This window comes from Bos indicus, chromosome 24, assembly GCF_029378745.1.
Source record: "Bos indicus isolate NIAB-ARS_2022 breed Sahiwal x Tharparkar chromosome 24, NIAB-ARS_B.indTharparkar_mat_pri_1.0, whole genome shotgun sequence".
NCBI classification, from domain to species: Eukaryota; Metazoa; Chordata; class Mammalia; order Artiodactyla; family Bovidae; genus Bos; species Bos indicus.
Window position 1 is genome coordinate 33,366,275 of NC_091783.1, and position 20,916 is coordinate 33,387,190.

General features: G+C 43.8%; 1 protein-coding gene across 4 annotated transcripts in view; it reads left to right on the forward strand.

Annotated features, from left to right (window-relative positions):
• The window catches only part of ANKRD29 (ankyrin repeat domain 29), a 48,001-nt gene extending 31,643 nt beyond the window's left edge, over positions 1-16,358 (forward strand). For all 4 annotated transcript variants that reach the window (XM_070778831.1, XM_070778833.1, XM_070778834.1 and 1 more), the window contains 4 exons: positions 4,591-4,689; positions 5,851-5,946; positions 8,781-8,879; positions 15,081-16,358. In XM_070778831.1, coding sequence (XP_070634932.1) covers positions 4,591-4,689; positions 5,851-5,946; positions 8,781-8,879; positions 15,081-15,164 — 378 coding nt within the window. In that variant the 3' untranslated portion in view covers positions 15,165-16,358. The remainder of the gene's footprint in view (positions 1-4,590; positions 4,690-5,850; positions 5,947-8,780; positions 8,880-15,080) is intronic.
• Positions 16,359-20,916: the final 4,558 nt, after the last annotated feature.

Consider the following 20,916-nt stretch of genomic DNA (forward strand, 5'->3'; position numbering starts at 1 on the left):
GGCACTGTCAAACCCCTCCAGGCATGGGGATCTCCTTACTACTTCATCAGCTTATTTAATCTTTAACCAGCCTACCTTATCATTCCTTTTTTGCACTGAGCCAGTGTATCACTTGGTATGCAAAATAAGTCTAAACTGTTTTCTACTTGACATGCACAAACAGTAAATGACGGCTGTCAGGATCCCCATGAATCCCGTCTTCAAGCTAAATGTTCTGTTTCTTTTTCTACGTGCTGGTGAAGTTGTAACTTCTACTTCATGCAAGTTTCTTTGATTTAATATACTTTGTATGTTTTTGTCAAGAAGTAATTTAAAACTTATATAAATATTTTTAGATGTTTTTCCTACTCCTTTTCTCCCGAATACTCTCTAAAAAAGCACTAAACTGACCTGATTGCCATCAGTTTTATTACACTCACCGTCACAATGAAGATTCTAATAGAAGGAAAATATATGAAAAAGCAAAGATTGTGATGTAGAGAATAGGAAAACCTGTCCTCTTCACAGACTAGATAATCAGCTGATAAATAATTGGATCACATTCAGCTTCCTGGGTTCAAAAATCTGCTTTGGTGGTAACATAAGTGGGAAGGAAATCCAAAAAAGGGCATATATGTATGGTATAGCTGATTCACTTTGCTGTAGAGTAGGAACTAACACAACATTCTAAAGAAACTATACTTCAGTAAAAATTTTAACATTTTTTTAAAAAGGAAAAAATAAAATTCAGCTCTGGAGAAGTAAGCACCAGTAAGAAAATACATAGTTTTCCCCCAAATCTCATTTTCTCAATCCTACCTGCTCAGTCAGTTTTTGCTTAGGGTAACTAGGAGAATCAACTTAAAGTACATGGAATGCTTTGTAAACAAAGTTCAAATTAACTCACTGTTTTTCATGATAAATAATATTCAGGTCTGGTTACCATTTTCTAAGCATCTGTTGGCCACTCCTTGTGCTGAGCACATTTCTGTATGCTTTCTCCTTCACAAATATCTCTGAAGCTAATGTTTTTGCAGAAGGCTGACACCGAGGCTCAGAGGAATTTGTCTAAGTTCTCTCAACCAGGAAGTGGTGACTTCTTTTTCCACCTACCATGACTATTGCAATTAAGGTGACATTTGAGTGTTAGCATCACTGTTATGATATTAATAGTTGCTGCTAATAAAGCACCTCTCAGCACTTCTCCACGTATTAGTATCAATTAATGTGTGTATGCTAAGTTGCTTCAGTAGAGTCCGACTCTTTGCAACCCTATGAACTATAGTCCACCATGCTCCTCTCTGTCCATGGGATTCTCCAGGCAAGAATACTGAAGTAGTTTGCCATGCCCTCCTCCAGGAAGGGATCTTCCAGACCCAGGGATTGAACCTGGGTCTCCTGCATTGCAGGCTGATTCTTTACTTTCTGAGCCACCAGGGAAGCCCCATGTTATTAACAGAGTTTATCTAAAAACAACTAAGCCCTTGGAAAGCTTAGTTGGGAATTAAGGGAACAGCACGCTGGCTTTCTTTCCTTGCCTGCCCTCTGGTGGCCATAACGACAAAGAGCAGATGAACCCAGAGCTGGATGGAGGGGAAAGTGCAATAGCACCTGAGGAAATCTTTTGTGGAGCCCAGACTCTCTGTCCTGTCTCCTGGGGCCCCACCCATATCCCTTGGGCTGCAGCCAACTGACTTTCCCACCCAGCCTGAGCCAGCCACGCCTATCCACGCCACTGTGACTGTAAATGTTCTTCCTTCTACGTAGAAGACCATTTTCCCTCTTTCCCCACCTGGCAAAATTCTAGTCCTCCCTGGAGACCCAGCTCATACCACGCCATCTGAGAAGCTGACCCTGTCTCCCCCACACAGTAAGAGGGTCCCTCTCCAGGTTCATCCTGGGCATGTTGTCTGTACTTTATTGTGGCCCTGCAATCATACAGATATTTCCAGGTCTCTTCTCCACTAGGCTGCATTCCTTTGAGAACTGAGGCCAGATCTTGTTTTTAGTACTCCTCTCGAGACTTAGAAAATGCTTAATAATTGCTGGGTGTTTGAATAAGCAAACAAAAGATTGGTTGAATTCTGAATTGGGAGAATCAAATTAAACAATGAGTACAGAAGTGCTTTGTAAATTCAAAGTACAGATGAAGGTGTTATTTATATTGCTAATGATAAAGGATATACAGTGATGTCCCTGATGGTCCAATGGTTAGAACTTTGTCTTCCAATACAGGGGGTGTGGGTTCAATCCCTGGTTGGGGAGCTAAGATTCCACAGGCCTCATGGTCAAAAAACCAAAACATAAAACAGAAACAATATTGTAACAAATTCAATAAAGACTTTAAAAGTGGTGGTGGTTTAGTCTCTAAGTCATTTCCTACTCTTGCAACCCCATGGACCATAGCTCGCCACGCTCCTCTGTCCATGGGATATTCCTGGAGTGCATTGCCATTTCCTTCTCCAGGGGATTTTCCCAACCCAGGGATCGAACCCCAGTCTTGCATTGCAGGCATATTCTTTACCTACTGAGCTAAAAGGGAAAGACCATGGTCCATATTTTAAAAAAAAAAATCTTAAGAAAAAAGAATATTCAGATTCAGATATGTCTAAGAAGCCCTTGTAGAGCATGAAGTAGGTCAGGGTGTCTCCAGCCTTCTTCCATCCTTTGTTCCAGCACCTCTTTCCCGTATCTCCCCCAAGACAGTGGTGTCAGTGTCCTCTGACCCCCCTCAGCACTACCAGATCCTTCTAAGCTCCTGGTTTGGCATCACCCACCACCCTGCCCAAATACCTCGGTCCTCTGTCCATTTCAGGACAGCTGTGGGCAGTGACCCTGTGGCTGCTGCAGGCAGTACCCTGGAGTTGAAATGATATCCTCCAACAGAAAGTGAAACTCTAGACTCTGTACCTGTCATCTTGCTCTTCAGCCTGCAGCCCCACTGATGAGAAATTTAGTCTTATGTGACTAAAGCCATCTCTTCAGGTTCCATTACCTTAATTACGTCTGAGGTTAAGGTTGGTCAGTTCTGGGTTCTCCCTCCTCCTGCCCATCTCTCCAAGTGACCCAGGTTCTGAGAGGTCAGAGTATCACTGTGGCATCAGGGTGGGGGTGAAGAAATTCTTGTCTGCTTCCTCTGCTGGCTTGTCCAGCCCTCTGGCCTCTAAGTTTCTTGCGCTGGTCCCCTGAAGGGGCAACTGGTCTACCAGATACAGGTCCTGCCATCACCTATGCTCTTGACATTCTGTAGCCTTGTCTCCCCGACCCAGGCTCACTCCAGGCTGCTGTTCAGCCAGCACTTCTGATGTCCTGCAGGCAGCCTGGGACTCCTGGGTGGATGTGACCAGGGGTATTGGGGGCCATGTCCAGCGTTGTTCCAGACAGCTCCCACAACCATTTCTCTTCTACCCGTGAGGCACCAGCCAAGCACAGAGCTCCTCCAAGGGGCCTGCAGTGTTCCTGGATTTCATCTCAAGAACAGGAGAAAGTTCTTTCCCATCTGGAATTCACCATAACTGGTCTGAGTGTTTCTGGCACCCAAACTTACCAACCGAGATTCAACCCAGAGCTGGTGGAAAACACAGACGCTCGTGACCCCGCCTCCCTACTCCCTCTCTAGTGAGTCCTTCCTGACACTAGCAGGGTTTTCTAGTTTCCTTTCTGACCAGCAGGAACCACCCTCCTTCCTGTCAAATCCTTCACTGTCTCTGATGTTTCACTTTTCCTTCTCTGGAGCAACACACCTCTGTTTCATGACCCCAGTGTTCACAGGGAAAAAAGAACCACAGGGAAAATAACACTCAGGAAGTGTTACCAAAACCATCGCTCTGCTGTAGCTGGGCAGCGTTGCAGCAACCCCGAGAAGACACAGCGTCACATCCTGCATAAAATTATAGTCCCTGGAAACGACGAGGTGATGGTGGGGCATTCCAAACACAGAAAAAGAGTGGGAGCAACGTCTTTAGTTTTCTAACACTCAGACGGGCCTTAGAGGAAACCACCCCCTCTTCTGTGAGAATGAGGGGCCCCCACGAAGCACGGTGTGTTGTGTGAACCTGCCAGTAAAGCAAAGAGGTAGAGTCTGGGGTAAAATAAGGACAGGCTGGCTTCTCCTTGGGCTTCCCAGGTGGCTCAGTGGTAGAGAGCCCACCTGCCAGGATGCAGGGAGCCGCAGGAGATGCGGGTTCGATCCCTGGGTCAGGAAGATCCCCTGGAGGAGGGCATGGCAACCCACTCCAGTATTCTTGCCTGGAGAATCCCATGGACAGAGGAGCCTGGTGGGCTACAGCCCACAAGGTCGCAAAGAGTTGGACCGGACTGAAGCTACTTAGCACAGCACGCATAGCTTCTCTTCCCCGGGGCTGTCAAATTTGGTTCTGCCTGGTGTGAATGCAACTCGGCCGCTTTCCACGCGTCTTCCCTGGAGTCCTGCACACCCTTGACTTTTAAGAAGCCAGGGTCTGAATGTTGGCAATTTCCCAAGTGGTCCAGGCACTGCCAGTCTCAGTAGGTGGGTAGAATCGCCCTCGTTTGTGTGTGGTCGGGAGCCCTGCCCAGGCCCTAACCACTTTCCGCACCCACCCCACCCCGCCCCGTGTCCTCTCCCCGCAGGACGGGACAGCACCGCTGTGGATCGCCTCGCAGATGGGCCACAGCGAGGTGGTGCGGGTGATGTTGCTGCGCGGGGCCGAGCGCGATGCCGCCCGCCACGTGAGTGCGGGGACCACCGCGCGGGAGGGCTGGAGAGGCCTCCCATCGAAGCGTTGACCCCCGAGCCCAGACTTGCGGAGAAAAAAGACGCCGCTTCATTTTGTCTCTAATTCACCAGGGTTTCCTCCCAACCTCCTGCTCTTTAGCAGAAAACCCAAGGAAAGGTTTGAATTCATTGAAACTTAGCAATTGCTGCTCGGTCTCTAAGGGTAAAATGTTAAATTCCTCGAGAATATCCCTCCAACCAGAGCTAGCCTCTGGGTGACCCGCGGCGGATGGGGGAGGTAGGAGGCTCGGACCTCGGCGGTCCTTGGGGATGTGTCCCCGTTGGCTGCTGATCCGCCTGGCGCTGCGCCTCCTGCTGGCCTCTGGGCCGCAGTGCAGCTGGCTCGCGGGGTCGGTGGTTTGGGGTCCCCGCGGTGCCCAGGCTCCCCAGGCTGTAGACAGCTGCACCACAAGGGTGATCTCCTTACTATAGTAGTCTGTGAGCAAGATCGTCCAAATACAGCAACTGATGTGTTCCAGCAGGAGAAAGGGGGAATTGGAAAATTTCTTCTCAGGCCAGAAAAGGACAACAGAAACTGAATATTAATTTTTGAACTTGTCTCTGCATTCTTTCCTGCAGATTTCAGTCTGCCCCTTTCCTGTTCTCCCACAGCATCCATGTACCCAGGGCAGACTAGGGCAATAGTGTGTACCTGGAAAAGCATAAAGAAAAGCACGTTTAAAATTTCAAAACCATAGATACAGTTCAACAGTCATAAAAAATTTAAAATTTCAAAACTTTTAAAAAGCAGTTCAACAATTAATTTCTAAGTTGTGAACTGCAGAGAATGCCTCTTTAGTCCATGTATGTTCTAAAAATACCCTCCTGAAATTCCCCAATATTCTAAGGGACTAGAAGACCTTGAATTCCCAAACGGCAGGGTTCTAAGATAACAGAATAAGTCACATACTTTGTCTGGTATTCTTTCATGCAGAGTTAACTGTTCAGTATGCTCTAAAATGATTTGAGTTTAAAAGACATGGCAGCCCTGTGCTTTAGTTTACATATTTTGCCTGTTTCTGACAAGCATGTTCCCAGTTCTCAACAAACATTTCATTCTTAGCCAACACACACATATGTTAATAATTAACTTGTCTTTTCCTTTCTCTGTAAAGGATGGTACAACAGCTTTATTGAAAGCAGCCAACAAAGGGTATAATGATGTTATAAAGGAGCTGCTGAAATTCTCACCCACCCTCGGTATTTTGAAGGTAAGACCTGCAGAGAAATTTTATCAAATTGTAAAAGAGAGGGGTTAGAAATTTGAGAAGTCCGCACTGGGGACTCCAGTAGAATCCAGGTACCATTTCCTTGGTTAGTTGTATTCTTGAGAGAACATACCTACAATTTCTTAATTTTGGAGATTCCTGGGCACTGGTAGAAATGGAAAGGTAATAAAAAGGGTGAACCAGAGTCTATAGGTAACCTAGTTTTCTAGGGGGAAGAAAATCAGACAATAGTAATGAAATGCTAAATCAGAGTCAACCATATTAATATTAATATATCACTGGAAGATTGGTGAAGTCCTTCACAAATCATGACATGATTTGTGTCCCAGAAAACATGAAGGACAGGTACATTCTTTCTCTTCATTACCTGGATCAAAGAACCACAGTGTTAGCTTAGGTCAAATGAAGTAAGCTTCAAACATCTGGACACCTCAGAGACTGTGTCATCCTGGAGGGCTGGGTCTTCCAGAAAACAGAGCCCTCAAAATCCTTTATTAAGTTGTAATCATTTTGAGTTAAAATATTTCTAAACTGGAGGATCTACCAGAGATTGGCGGTCTTTTTCAATAAAGGACCAGGTGGCAAATATGTTAGGCTTTGTGGGCTGTACAGTCTGTGTTGGAACAGCTTCACTCAGTGGTCGTACAGAGCAAGCAACCATAGAAAATACAACAACAAAAAGTGTTGCTGCATCTTATCAGACTTCACTGGTGGATATTACATTTCCTTTTTTAAATTCCTTATTTAGGGTTTTTATTTTTGGCTGCGCTGGGTCTTTGTTGCTGTGTGTGGTGTTTCTCTAGTTGTGGTGCACATGCTTCTCCTTGCAGCGGCTTCTCTTGTTGGGGAGCACGGGCTCCAGGCACCTGGGCTCAGTAGTTTGGGCTCCCGGGCTCTAGAGAACAGGCTCAGTAGTTATGGTGCACAGGCTTAGCTGCTCTGCAGCAAGTGGAATCTTCCCAGACCAGGGATCGAACCCGTGTCCCCTGCACAGGCCGGCAGATTCTTAACCACTAGACCACCAGGGAAGTCCTGTACTTCTGAACTTCCATATTTTCACGTCACAAAATAGTCTTCTTTTTAAAATTTTTTAAATTCTGAGCTAATCAGGATGTAGAAAAACAGGTTGGCGGGGCGGTGAAAGAGGCTAGATTTGGCCTGAGTGCCGTCGTTTGCTGATTCCTGGTATACACACTCCTGTTTTGTTAGAGAGATGACACCAGAACCTGTTGTAAACTTGGGACATCCTTTAGCACTTTGGGATTTATTGATGTATCTGAAGTACTTGCCCTTAGACGACCCCAGAGGCTTTTTGGATGCCTTGTATCTGACCTTTATGTGTTCAGGCTCCAAGGCTGATGTCAGCTGATACAGAGCTCCTGTTTTCAGTCCTGGCCTCTTTCACCCCAATGAGTTAATTGACCTCCCTGAGCTTGGAAGTCAAAAAACTATACTTTGTAAAAACTGTTTGGAAAGTAAGAATAAACAGTCTGTTCAAGTGAATTCTCTGTGAATAAAAGAAACAAGCTTCAGAAATGGACTTTGCAATATCTAGTCTTATTTCAGACAACTCATTCTTAGCTTTTACATTTTTATTCTTAGCCATGTTGCACATAGGCAACATTGATAGATTGGTTAAGATTTAAGTGAATGTCATGTTATCAGATTAGCATATCGCCATGCGTGGTAAGCATGGTAAAGCAGACATGGAAAACTGCTGCCTTGCTGAAATTTTTCTCTGGGTATGATATTTATTTAACTTGTCTACAAAATCAGAAGGTTTTATATGTACATATACAGTAATAAAGTATAATGGTGTTTTATTAATATTACAAAATGCTTTTCCTTCCATCTTCAATATTAAAGTGGCTACACAAAAATTCACCAATTTTCGCAAGGTTTTTTAAATGCACACTGATACAACAGCTGTCAGAATGTAATCTAACAAAATTGCTTTGAATGAAGTTAAAGACAACTAAGCGCTACTAGAACCATCTTACAGAAAAAGGAACGTTTTGACCAACCCAATATCTATATATAGTGATTAATTTGAAAACTAAGCTTGCATATAGGTGCTGTTCACAGACATATGTACCTTCTGGAACAGATATCTTATGATTATCCATTGTTCTTATATCAGGTTTGTTGTATTCTCCTCTTCCCTCCCAGAATCCAGCTACGTGCTGTGCATGGCTGCTTCCTTATGTCAATAAATGTTTGCAGTAAATTTCATAAAATGTCAGCAGCCTATTCACTAGGTCCCCTCTGTACCCAGAGCTGCTTCAACTCAGGGCTGAGGGCAAGGAATGGTCCTCACCCCCACCTGCTCTTACTCTTAAGCCCTGTGGCTCCATAGTCATCGTCCTGCCCACCTGTGCATGCGGAGTGAGTGCAGCTGGGCTGACAAGTTGGCCTGTAGGTGAGCCAGCTATACCTCCAGCCTTGCAGAAGTGTGTTCACCTAAAGCACAAAGACTCTTAAGGAAAAAAAAAAAGTTTGACAGAGCGTTGTTGTTTTTCCCACAGCAAGTTCTAATGCATCTACAATGGACCAAGTGAGCATGAAGTCGTGGACGCACTGGGCAGATCCCTTATTGTACTTGCAAAAGGATGTTGACAGTATTTATACTGACCATCTGCAGTGTCCCTGAGGACACTGTGTTAGATGCTGAAGTTAGTGACTTTGAAAAGGGAAGATAAGGACGAGAAAGGCTCTAGCATTACAGTATCCCCAGCCAGGCTGGTTCATGAGGCAAGCCAAGCTGAGTGCTGATAGCTGTGAGCTCTCACCTGACACATGCTGTCCTTTTCTCCTAGAATGGGACCTCGGCGCTCCACGCGGCAGTGCTCAGTGGGAATATTAAAACAGTTGCCCTGCTCCTGGAAGCAGGGGCGGACCCAGCCCTGAGAAACAAGGTACTGTCTTAGTCATCTTTTCCCTCCATTGGGTGCCTATGAAAAGAGATAAGATCACATCTGCTGAAGCCAAGACAGCATCTCTCTGGCTCCAGTCACTAACTTCATCCTTGGGCATAGTGGTTGGTTTAGTCACTAAGTCATGTCTGACTCTTGTGACACCATGAACTGTAGCCCGCCAGGCCCCTCTGTCTATGGGATTCTCAGGCAAGAATATTGGAGTGGGTTGCCATTTCCTCCTCCAGAGGATCTTCCTGACCCAGGGATAGAACCCAGGTCTCCTGCACTGCAGGCTAATTCTTTACCAACGGAACTACCAGGGAATTCTCTTGGACATAGTAAGAACATAAAATGTTCTCATTATAGGTTATGAGTGAGCAGTATATTTGAACCCAGCATGCATGCATGCTAAGTCACTTCAGTCGTGTCCAACTCTGTGTGACCCCATGACTGTAGCCTGTCAGGCTCCTCTGTTCATGGAATTCTCCAGGCAAGAATACTAGAATGGGCTGCCATACCCTCCTCCAGGGGATCTTTCCAACCCAGGGATCAAACCCAGGTCTCCCTCACTGCAGGCAAATTCTTTACCATCTGAGCCACTGGGGAAGCCCTTTGAACCCAGAAGTTCAAAACCCCTATATCATCAGTGATTTTTTAGGTAACAGTAGGGCAGGAGGTAGGGCACAGTGGTGGGAGGGAGTAAGGTTATAAGTGTTCTATCATCAGAGAAGTGTCTTGAAAATGTCAAAATTCTGGTAATTTAATAACCATCCTCTATGAGGATACTCATATCTTGAGAATTTCCTGTACTCTATTTGGTTACGGCAAGGGGAAAATGTTGCTTTTATATTGTTAACAGGACTTTGACCACAGCTGTAAAACCAACCCAGATTTTTTTATTGAAGTATAGTTGAGCAAAATCAACCCATATTTTTATAGCCCCCAAATAATTTTAGTTTTCTATTAAGTCAAACTTGGAGGTGGGAGGATGCACAGTAACCGCAGGGCGGGAAAAAAAAGGTTATCATTGTATTCCCTCCTACTCAACAGCTGCCTAAGCAGTCAGATATAGAGACTGGGGGCAGAAGGGTAGCCTGGGAAAGGTCTGGAGAAAACAACTAAACTACTGACTTTTGAAGGAGGAAGTAGGATGGGTGCTTATTAACAGGGGAGGATATGAGAGCATTTTCACTCTATACTTGTATACTGCTTGAATTTAATAAGCATCTGTTGCTGTGTTTGTGTATTAGTTGCTCAGTCGTGTCTGACTCTTTGCGACCCTGTGGTCTGTAGCCTGCCAGGCTCCTCTGTCCATGGAATTCTCCAGGCAAGAATACTGGAGTGGATTGCCATTTCCTCCTCCAGGGGATCTTCCCAACCCAGGGATTGAACCCAGGTCTCCACATTGCAGACAGATTCTTTACCGTTTGAGCCACCAGGGAAGCCCATTACTGTGTTGGATTTTATTAACAATAAAACCAAAACCATGTAACATTCCCTGGTGTTTTTAAAAGAAACCATTTTGAAGTACAGTTAAACAATGTGCCAAGAGCCTCTTTTTTCTCATTCCACTTAGCAGATGGAATTACTATTTCCCCTGTTCCTATCAGTGAAGTGCTTGAAGACAATGTTGCTGCTTATCTCTTCCTGAAATACATGGATTGTTTTCCATTAGCGGACCTGATTGTATCATGAGCCCACAAAACCACAGTCGCTCTCTTACCTTTGCGTCTTGGACATAGACGGTCCTAAGATGTCTTCATAGCTAAGCCATCCTGTATTGAGTTAAATCAAGGGGGAAGCTTTAGTATCTTTATATAGAAACTGAAAGATGCAATTCTTCCTGTGTCCCCTGGAATCCCATCAATAATGGTTATGGGGAATTTCCAGTAACCGAAATGCTGGACTTTGGACCCTTCCTAAAGCCGTAAGCCAGACAGCCTGGAAAAGCCAGGCTCTTTAGAGGCAGCTTCAGGAGCAAGATTGTTGGGATTCCAGCAGCCACTCAGGACTCTTGAGGATGTATTCTTGACCTTCATTCATTCATCCAACAAACACTCAGTAGTGCCTGCTAGATATGCTAGTGGTAAAGACCCCGTCTGCCAGTGCAGGAGACATTAGAGAAGCGGGTTTGATCCCTAGGTCAGGAAGATCCCCTGGAGGAGGGCATGGTAACCCTGTCCAGTATTCTTGCCTAGAGAATCCCAGGACAGAGCCTGCTGGGCTGCAGTCCATGGGGTTGCAAAGAGTCCAACACAACTGAAGCGACTTAGCACACACAGATAGCATGCACTGTGCTGTGAACCTTATCAATGGAGAGATATTGGTGAAAAAGTTTCACGCAGTGTCTGACTTCATAGGGCTCACAGTTTACTGGAGAATAAGGATAATCAAGCAAATGCAAGAAAAAAAAGATTGCAATACAGAGTGACAAGAGCCATCAGCAGGAAGTAAAGAATGCTACTGAAGCCTTCCAGGGACAGAGTCCCTTCTCAGCTAGTACAGAAGCACCCGTTTGCTCTCTAGGCTCCAGGACTTCTTCCCTGAGGCAGATGCCCAAGGAGAGGGTGACCATGGCCCCAGTAGCATCCTCCCCCCAGACCGTGGCCTTTTGCATGGGTGCAGGGATCCTGTGTTCCTGGTACCCCAACTGGGGACTCAGCACACATCTTCTCCCAAGAGCAGTGGGGACAGAGTGGTGTGATGCTGTGGGTCATGAATATGGACCTGTGGTCCTGTGCTGTCAGGATTTTAGGATTAGTAAAGACGGATTTTAGGGGCAACCTGGGTGCTAGCCATCATAGCAGTTGGCACAACCTCAGCAACCTGAGGATTCAGTGGGGACCCACTGGGGGAAAGGAGGAATGAGACCAGGTTTTTAAGCCTAAATGGATGACACACAGAACAGTGGTGCGATTGGCCAAAACTCTGAGAGTATAAAGTTTATTTTAATGGTAAAGGATACAGATATTGATGGAGACAGACACATGCATTTACTCAACAAGCTTCTAGACAGAGGTACAGCTTCTTAGAGCTGTTCCTCTTCCTGACTGTGGAGGGCCCCCCTGGCTACCTGCCTGCCTGTCAATCAAGGACCAATAATTGATGCCAAACAGTTAATTCTTCTGAGGGTTACTCAAAGACTGGATGGCACTCAGGTCCATTCTCTGTGAGCATTTTTCTCAGGCCCAGGCATTAAGCCCATACAATGTCTGCTCCTGCAGGAACTAAGCTAATAGTAGAATTGACCCCACAGCGGGGCCTCTGGCCTAAGGCAGCATCGCACAGAGACCCCCATCTGTCAGTCCGGCACCCGCGTCAGTGGTCCTGTGGGTGGGCAGGAGCGCAGCTGCAGGACGAGGTACACAGCAGGACCACTGTGGCAAATTCATCATTCCCAGCAGGTGGGGTCAGGGAGCAGGATCCAGTCTAGAAAGTGGGGACTGCAGGAACTTCACCTGAGATCCAGGTTTCAGATGAAGCAGCTGGGGCTCCAGGTTTAACTGCAGGGGGAAAAAAAACTACCTCTGAGTTCTCTCCCCAGTTTGAGTGCATTTCTGCACTTGAATTGCCTCCCCTGAATTCCCAAGAACATCCTTTTATTCATCTGTAGCAACTGTTCTCAAAGTATGGTCCATGGACAGTTGAGGTGTCCTCCAAACCCTTTCAAAGGTTCTAATAGGTCAAAACTTATATTCTTGATAATACAGAGATGGACTTTCCTGGTGGTCCAGTGTTAAGACTCCACGTTTCCACTTCAGGGGGCATGGGTTCGATCCCTGGTCAGGGAAGTTTCTAAAAATTAAAATAAAACAATAAAAATACAGAGGCACTATTTGCCCTTTTCCCTGTGCTGCCATTTGCTGGGCTTCCCAGGTGGCGCTAGTGGTAAAAAACAAAACAAAACAAAAACCTGCCTGCTGATGCAGATTAGATGTAAGAGACACCAGTTCCATCTCTGGGTCAGGAAGATCCCCTGAAGGAGGGCATGGCAACCCACACCAGTATCCTTGTCTGGAGAATCCAATGGACAGAGGAGCCTAGAGGGCTACAGTCCATGGGGTCACACAGAGCTGGACATGACTGAAGTGATTTAGCACACACAGCCATTTGCTGTAATGGTGCAAAGACAGTGGTGGAAGAAACCATTGGCACCTTAGTACACATCAAAGCAGAGTCACCAACTGTGGCTGAAAATAATTTTACAAACCTCTGTAAGTTATTTTATAAAAATTCCAGTTTTATTGGTATTTTCTAAATGACTAGTACGGGATGTTAAAAATCAAGCATAGGTTTAAAAAAAAAATCCACTTGCGGATAGATAGACCTATAGATTTTAATGCAACAGAGTAGAAAAATTCATTGATGTGGTTCCAGATTGCACACAGCAATTAATCTTTAAGAAACAGCCACTTGTAATGTTGAAGCATCAAAGAAAAATATCTACTATGATCCAAAAAGGCTATTAAAATGTTTCTCTCTTTTCCAACTACCTGTCTGTATGAAGCTAAATTTTTTCCATATACTTCAGCCAAAACAAAATATCACAGTAGATTGGATGCAGAAGCAGATATGAGAATCTAATTGTCTTCTTTTAAGCTATGCTATGCTATGCTAAGTCACTTCAGTCGTGTCCAACTCTGTGTGACCCCATAGACGGCAGCCCACCAGGCTTCCCCGTCCCTGGGATTCTCCAGGCAAGATCACTGGAGTGGGTTGCCATTTCCTTCTCCAATGCATGAAAGTGAAAAGAGAAAGTGAAGTCGCTCAGTCTTGTCCGACACTTAGCGACCCCATGGACTGCAGCCTACCAAGCTCCTCCGTCCATGGGATTTTCCCGGCAAGAGTACTGGAGTGGGGTAGTAACAAAATATGCAAAACTGTTAACAGTGCTACTCTTCCAACTTTTTTGTTTTTGAAAATTTAGTTCTTTTTCAAAATGTATTGTTTATGTTAACCTTAATAGGTTATATACTTAAAATATATTTGAAATATACTTAATATATTAAGTATATTATTTGTATATTAAGTAAATATACTTAATATATTTGTATATATATACTTAATATATATATAATATATATTATATATTATATACTTGAATATGCTTAAAATAAATATACTTAATTTTTTTCAGTTTTCACTTTTAATAAGTTAAAAACAAAAGCTCTTTAGAGTCCTCAATAATTTTCAAAAGAGTGTACAAAAGTCCTGAGACTGAAAAGTTTGGGAACCATTGCCCTGTCATGTCTATTTCTTGGACTAGAGACTTGCTCACAAAATAAATGCATAAAGAATGCGTCTCAGCAGCACTGTGAAAAGAGAGGACGTGGAGTGAGGCTGGATCAGGTGGGGCATGGGGGCCACTGAAGCTGCTCTTTCCCATGTGTCTTACATTCTGGCTATTTCCTGACTCTGCCTTCTCATCCAACAACATATCTCCCACCGCAACTACTGAAGCCCACATGCCCAGTGCCCGTGCTCTGCGACAAGAGAAGCCACTGGAGTGAGAAGCCCCCCCGCCGCAACTAGAGAGTAGCCTGTGCTTGCTGCAAGGAGAGAAAGCCCCTGCACAGCAACGAACACCGAGTGCAGCCAAAAATAATACATAAATCTTTAAAAAAATTAAAAAATAAAATATGATATGAATGAACTTATTAAAAAACAGAAACAGGCTCACAGATATAGAAAAGAAACTTCTGGTTACCAAAGAGGGAAGTGGGGGAGGAATCAATGAGAAGTTTAGGATTAGCAGATATGAACTACTAAATATAAAATAGATAAACAGTAAGATCCTACTGTATAGCACAGGGCACTATATTCAGTATCTTATAATAAACCATAATGGAAAAGAATACAAAAAAGAACACACACACACGTATCTGTATATATACCCACACATGTCTGAATCACTCTACACCTGAAACTAATACAATGTGAATCAATTCTACTCCAAAAATTTTTTTAAAAAGAAAGAAAAAGTACTAACAATGAGGTAAGAAAGTAACTGGTGATATGTACATTTAAGTATATTAAAAAAAAAAAAAAAAAACCTTTAAAACCTTGATACAAAAGACTAAGTCCAGTGGGATTTTTCATCAGTGGAGGAGCAGGTCTGGGTGAGGGGCCCCTGTTCAGAGTCCCTAAAACCACACCAGCGGTGGTTGAGAATTCACTCATGCCTGTTTTATTTTCTTCCAGGCCAATGAACTTCCAGCAGAACTAACCAAAAATGAACATATACTGCGTCTCCTCCGAAGTAAAGAAGGACACAGGAAGAGCTAACTCAGTCCCATATTTGACTGAAAGATAAAAACCTTAATCATACCGTCCAAAAAGAAATTGCTTTTCAAATAGTGTTGGAAATTCCTGTAAGAAAGAAAATGCCCAGAACGCCCACCTGGGGTCCCTGGCCAAGAAGAGCTGTGTGGCTTGTGTCCCGAGTGGAGAGCAGAGCCGCTCAGGGACCCTTCCCATGTAGTGGGCTTCTCGCTGTGGCCTCTAGCCCCACTCCAGGGGGCCTGGCACGTTCATTCTAAGTGGGGGATTCCACAGAAACTCGTTTGAAACTACATCAACTTGGGTCTTCCAGTTAAACTCTAAGATAGAGTTAAACCCTCTTAGAAACAGAAACAGGAAGCTTTGTTCCTTTAAAAAGACTGGAAGTCTGACCTTCAATGAATTGATGCTCTTTTACTTTTGTGTTAAATATACGTGAGCTCAAAGATACGGTTCTATCATATTTTACATGTATGTGTATGTCATTCCAGTATAAAATGTTCTCATCCACCCAAGGGTCCTGGCCATAGTTATTGTGAATCAATAATGGGCGAAGTTACATTATTAAAAAGCCACTTCTGACCTTCCACCACATGCTTTCCAAAGATGGACTATGGAACTATAAAAAAAGACAAGTTGTTCATTTAGTCCTGATCTTATTCTTCATATGTAAAGGTCATTTTTACCTGGAGTCAATGTTGTTGGTATGGTAGGATACAAGTGGCAAATTTGGAAATTCAGAAAATCACAAGCCACAAGAAGTGTAGGCTTGTCTCTCTGAGCTGTCACTCTGGGTCTATTAATGGGAATCTATTTCCTGTGCCATAACTAAGTAGACTTGACATGCTGTGGAATCTTGAGTTTCCAACACCACATTGCTTGATACAATGACTTTGGAGTCCTTGGCTGTAATGTGATGTATATAAGTACACTGTGTTGCTGTTAGTATTGAAGGAGTATAAGTAATAAACGACTGTTACTAGTTAATAAGTGTTCATCTGTGCATGTTCTTGACCTGATTGATTCCAAGAAAGAAACCTAGGTTTTATTCCTTTGAGGGGGGGTCAGAATTTATATTCACTGCAGTTTTAATCAGTGGTGTCTATACACTTCAGTCGGTGCCTAATTGCACACACAAAAATTAAATCTTTCTGTAACTTACCATAATAAACACTTGCTGGCATTTCAGTTATTAAAACACATCTTTAGTTTTCTTGTTCATGTCTGCTCTGGTTTCCAGCCAGTGTTCCATGTGAAAACACATTAAAATGGAGGGAAATGTTTTAAACCTGATATATACATATATATTTAGCCAAGTTGCAGTAGTACTAAAAGCATTATCTTTAAGTCAGTAAATGATGAGTTAATAATTTTGACATTAGAAGAGATTCTCTTAAAGTTTATTATGATCAATAAAACAGTCATCAAAAAATCAGTTTATTTTAATCCATATAACAACAAAGCCAGTAATGAACAACCCACAGAGCCCCCAAAGATGCCTACAACCTAACCAGCTAAGCAATGAGCCTGCAATCTAATTTCAGGATAAAAAAATTAGAAAGCTCTGTCTGTATTGCTAAAACATCCAGATATAAACATCTTAATAGTTAAGCAATGCCAGTTTCCTCATTGGCTTTCTTTTATTCAGCAAAGTTGTACAAAGACATCTTCTTTCATGGGAATTTCATAAAGCAAGATGGCTGTCTGGGGAGGTCTTACAAATAGCTGTGAAAAGAAGAGAAGCAAAAAGCAAAGGAGAAAAGGAAAGATATAAGCATCTGAATGCAGAGTTCCAAAGAACAGTAAGGAGAGATAAGAAAGCATTCCTCAGCAATCAATGCAAAGAAATATAGGAAAAAAACAGAATGGGAAAGACTAGAGATCTCTTCAAGAAAATAAGAGATACCAAGGGAACATTTCATGCAAAGATGGGCTCGATAAAGGACAGAAATGGTATGGACCTAACAGAAGCAGAAGATATTAAGAAGAGGTGGCAAGAATACACAGAAGAACTGTACAAAAAGGATCTTTACGACCCAGATAATCACAATGGTGTGATCACTGACCTAGAGCCAGACATCCTGGAATGTGAAGTCAAGTGGGCCTTAGGAAGCATCACTATGAACAAAGCTAGTGGAGGTAACAGAATCCCAGTTGAGCTATTTCAAATCCTGAAAGATGATGCTGTGAAAGTGCTGCACTCAATATGCCAGCAAATTTGGAAAACTCAGCAGTGGCCACGGGACTGGAAAAGGTCAGTTTTCATTCCAATCCCAAAGAAAGGCAATGCCAAAGAATGCTCAAACTACTGCACAATTGCACTCATCTCACACACTAGTAAAGTAATGCTCAAAATTCTCCAAGCCAGGCTTCAGCAATACGTAAACCATGAACTTCCAGATGTTCAAGATGGTTTTAGAAAAGGCAGAGGAACCAGAGATCAAATTGCCAACATCTGCTGGATCATGGAAAAAGCAAGAGAGTTCCAGAAAAACATCTATTTCTGCTTTATTGACTATGCCAAAGCCTTTGACTGTGTGGATGACAATAAACTATGGAAAATTCTGAGAGATGGGAATATATCAGACCACCTGGCCTGCCTCTTGAGAAACCTATATGCAGGTCAGGAAGCAACAGTTAGAACTGGACATGGAACAACAGACTGGTTCCAAATAAGAAAAGGAATATGTCAAGGCTGTATATTGTCACCCTGCTTATTTAACTTATATGCAGAGTACACAATGAGAAATGCGGGACTGGAAGAAGCACAAGCTGGAATCAAGATTGCTGGGAGAAATCTCAATAACCTCAGATATGCAGATGACACCACCCTTATACGGCAGAAAGTGAAGAGGAACTCAAAAGCCTCTTGATGAAAGTGAAAGAGGTGAGTGAAACAGTTGGCTTAAAGTTCAACATTCAGAAAAACTAAAATCATGGCATCTGGTCCCATCACTTCATGGGAAATAGATGGGGAAACAGTGTCAGACTTTATTTTTTGGGCTCCAAAATCACTGCAGATGGTGATTGCAGCCATGAAATTAAAAGACGTTTACTCCTTGGAAGGAAAGTTATGACTAACCTAGATAGCATGTTCAAAAGCAGAGACACTACTTTGCCAACAAAGGTCCATCTAGTCAAGGCTATGGTTTTTCCAGTGGTCATGTATGGATGTGAGAGTTGGACTGTGAAGAAAGCTGAGTGCCGAAGAATTGATGCTTTTGAACTGTGGTGTTGGAGAAGACTCTTGAGAGTCCCTTGGACTGCAAGGAGATCCAACCAGTCCATTCTAAAGGAGATCAGTCCTGAGTGTTCATTGGAAGGACTGATGCTAAAGCTGAAACTCCAATACTTTGGCCACCTGATTCGAAGAGTTGACTCATTGGAAAAGACTCTGATGCTGGGAGGGATTGGGGGCAGGAGGAGAAGGGGACGACAGAGGATGAGATGGCTGGATGGCATTACCGACTCAATGGACGTGAGTTTGAGTGAACTCTGGAAGTTGGTGTTGGACAGGGAGGCCTGGTGTGCTTCGATTCATGGGGTCGCAGAGTTGGACATGACTGAGCGACTGAACTGAACTAGCTTTTACAGATTGGGTAATTTCACAGGCTAATGATTGGGAGGATTATTTCAACTTTGGGGGGAAGGAGTGGGGATTTCTAGGAAGTGGGACACGGGTCACTTTTTGGCCTTTTCTGGTCAGCCTAGAGAACCATCATGGTGTCTGTGGGTGTGTCATTTAGCATACTGATGAATTACAGTGAACATATACTGAGGGTCAAGGTCTACTGAAAGTTGAATCTTCTGCTATCTTGAACCTAATTGGTTCTAACCAGTTTTTGTCGTATCCTCAACAACTGTCGCTCTTTTAAATGTGCCCTGTCCTCTTCCTTCCTGTTTCACAACCACACTAAAGCTATGTCTCATCATTACCCCACACTGGGGTACCTACTCAGAAGAAAAGAGCACCCCCAAATTCCAGGCTACTTAGAATCTGATGGAAATGCCTGTATCTTGGGGTGGGCCTGCACTGCAGATTGTAGGAGTGAGAAGCTGAGGTCCTAATTTCATAATAAAGTGGTTTTGGTGCTGGAACTGACTGAGCCTCACAAGTAGTGACCAGATAGAGTCCACAGACTGTCAGTACTAACAATAGAAACATCGCTAATGTTTGTTAAAGGATTGTAATGTCCTCAGTACTTTAAGTAGATCATCTCATGAAAAGTCAAAGTCACTCAGTCATGTCCGACTCTTTGCAATCCCATGGACTATACAGTCCATGGAATTCTCCAGGCCAGAATACTGGAGTGGGTAGCCTTTCCCTTCTCCAGGTGATCTTCCCAACCCAGAGATAGAACCCAGGTCTTCCACATTACAGGTAGATTCTTTACCAGCTGAGCCACCAGAGAAGCCCAAGAACACTGGAGTGGATATCTTATCCCTTCTCCAGGGGATCTTCCCGACCCAGGAATCGAACCGGGGTCTCTTGCATTGCAGGCAGATTTTTTACCAACTGAGCTATGAGGGAAGCCCAATCTCATGAAGCTTATATGTATTTTCTTATTTACCCCTGGCACCAACCCTATGGAATAGGCACTATTACCATCTTCATCTTGCAACTGAGGAAACAGGCTTTTTTAAAAAGATTTATTTATTTATTTTATTTTTGACTGCACTGGGTGTTTGTTGCTGCATGGGCTTTCTCTAATCGCAGCGAGCAGGGGCTACTCTATTTGCAGTACGCAGGCTTCTCGTTGTGCTGGCTTCTTCTGTTTTGGAGCATAGGCTCCAGGTGCATGGGCTCAGTATTTGTGGTGCTTGGGCTTAGTTGTCCCGCAGCACGTGGGATCTTCCGGGACCTGGGACTGAATTCTGTTTTGCCGAAAGTTTTCACTTTCCCCAATTAATGTGTTGCCAAAAATTTTCACTTTTGTCTCAGGTTCAAAGGATTTGTTAAGAAAATAAGCCGCTCATTGTATACAAATGAATACTATCAATAGAAGACTCTTGAGAGTCCCTTGGATAGCATGGAGATCAAACCAGTCAACCCTAAAGGAAATCAACCCTGAATATTCATCGGAAGGACTGATGCTGAAGCTCTGATACTTTGGCCACCTGATGCGAAGAGCTGACTCACTGAAAAAGACCCTGATGCTGGGAAAGATTGAAGGCAGGAGGAGAAGGGGATGACAGAGGATGAGATGGTTGGATGGCATCACCGACTCGATAAACATGAGTTTGAGCAAGCTCCGGGAGTTGGTGATGGACAGGGAAGCCTGGTGTGCTGCAGTCCATGGGGCCACAAAGAGTCAGACATGACTGAGCAACTGAACTGAACTGAGTAAGTGAGTAAGTAGTAACTGTTAGTCACTCAGTCATGCCCGACTCTTTGTGACCCTATGGACTGCAGCCCACCAGGCTCCTCTGTCCACGAGATTTTCCAGGCAAGGATAATGGAGTGGGTTGCCATTTCCTTCTCCAGAACTGAAGTGAAATGAATATTTATTAGAGAATTATCTAGCTTACTCTCAATATACTAACATTAAAAGAAAAGAGAAATAGAAACAGCAGAGGAAACATCACCAAATTGGATTTTGACTAACATTCAGACTCAAACAGTGTTGAGAAGTCCTGTGTCACAGCCCATCCGGAGACCCAATTGGGAAAATGTTAGGTACTTAGAATAGGAAACAGGAGTCCAAAATGGCGGTGGCTAAAAGACAAGGAAGGGAAAAGCCCACAAAAATAGAACAAA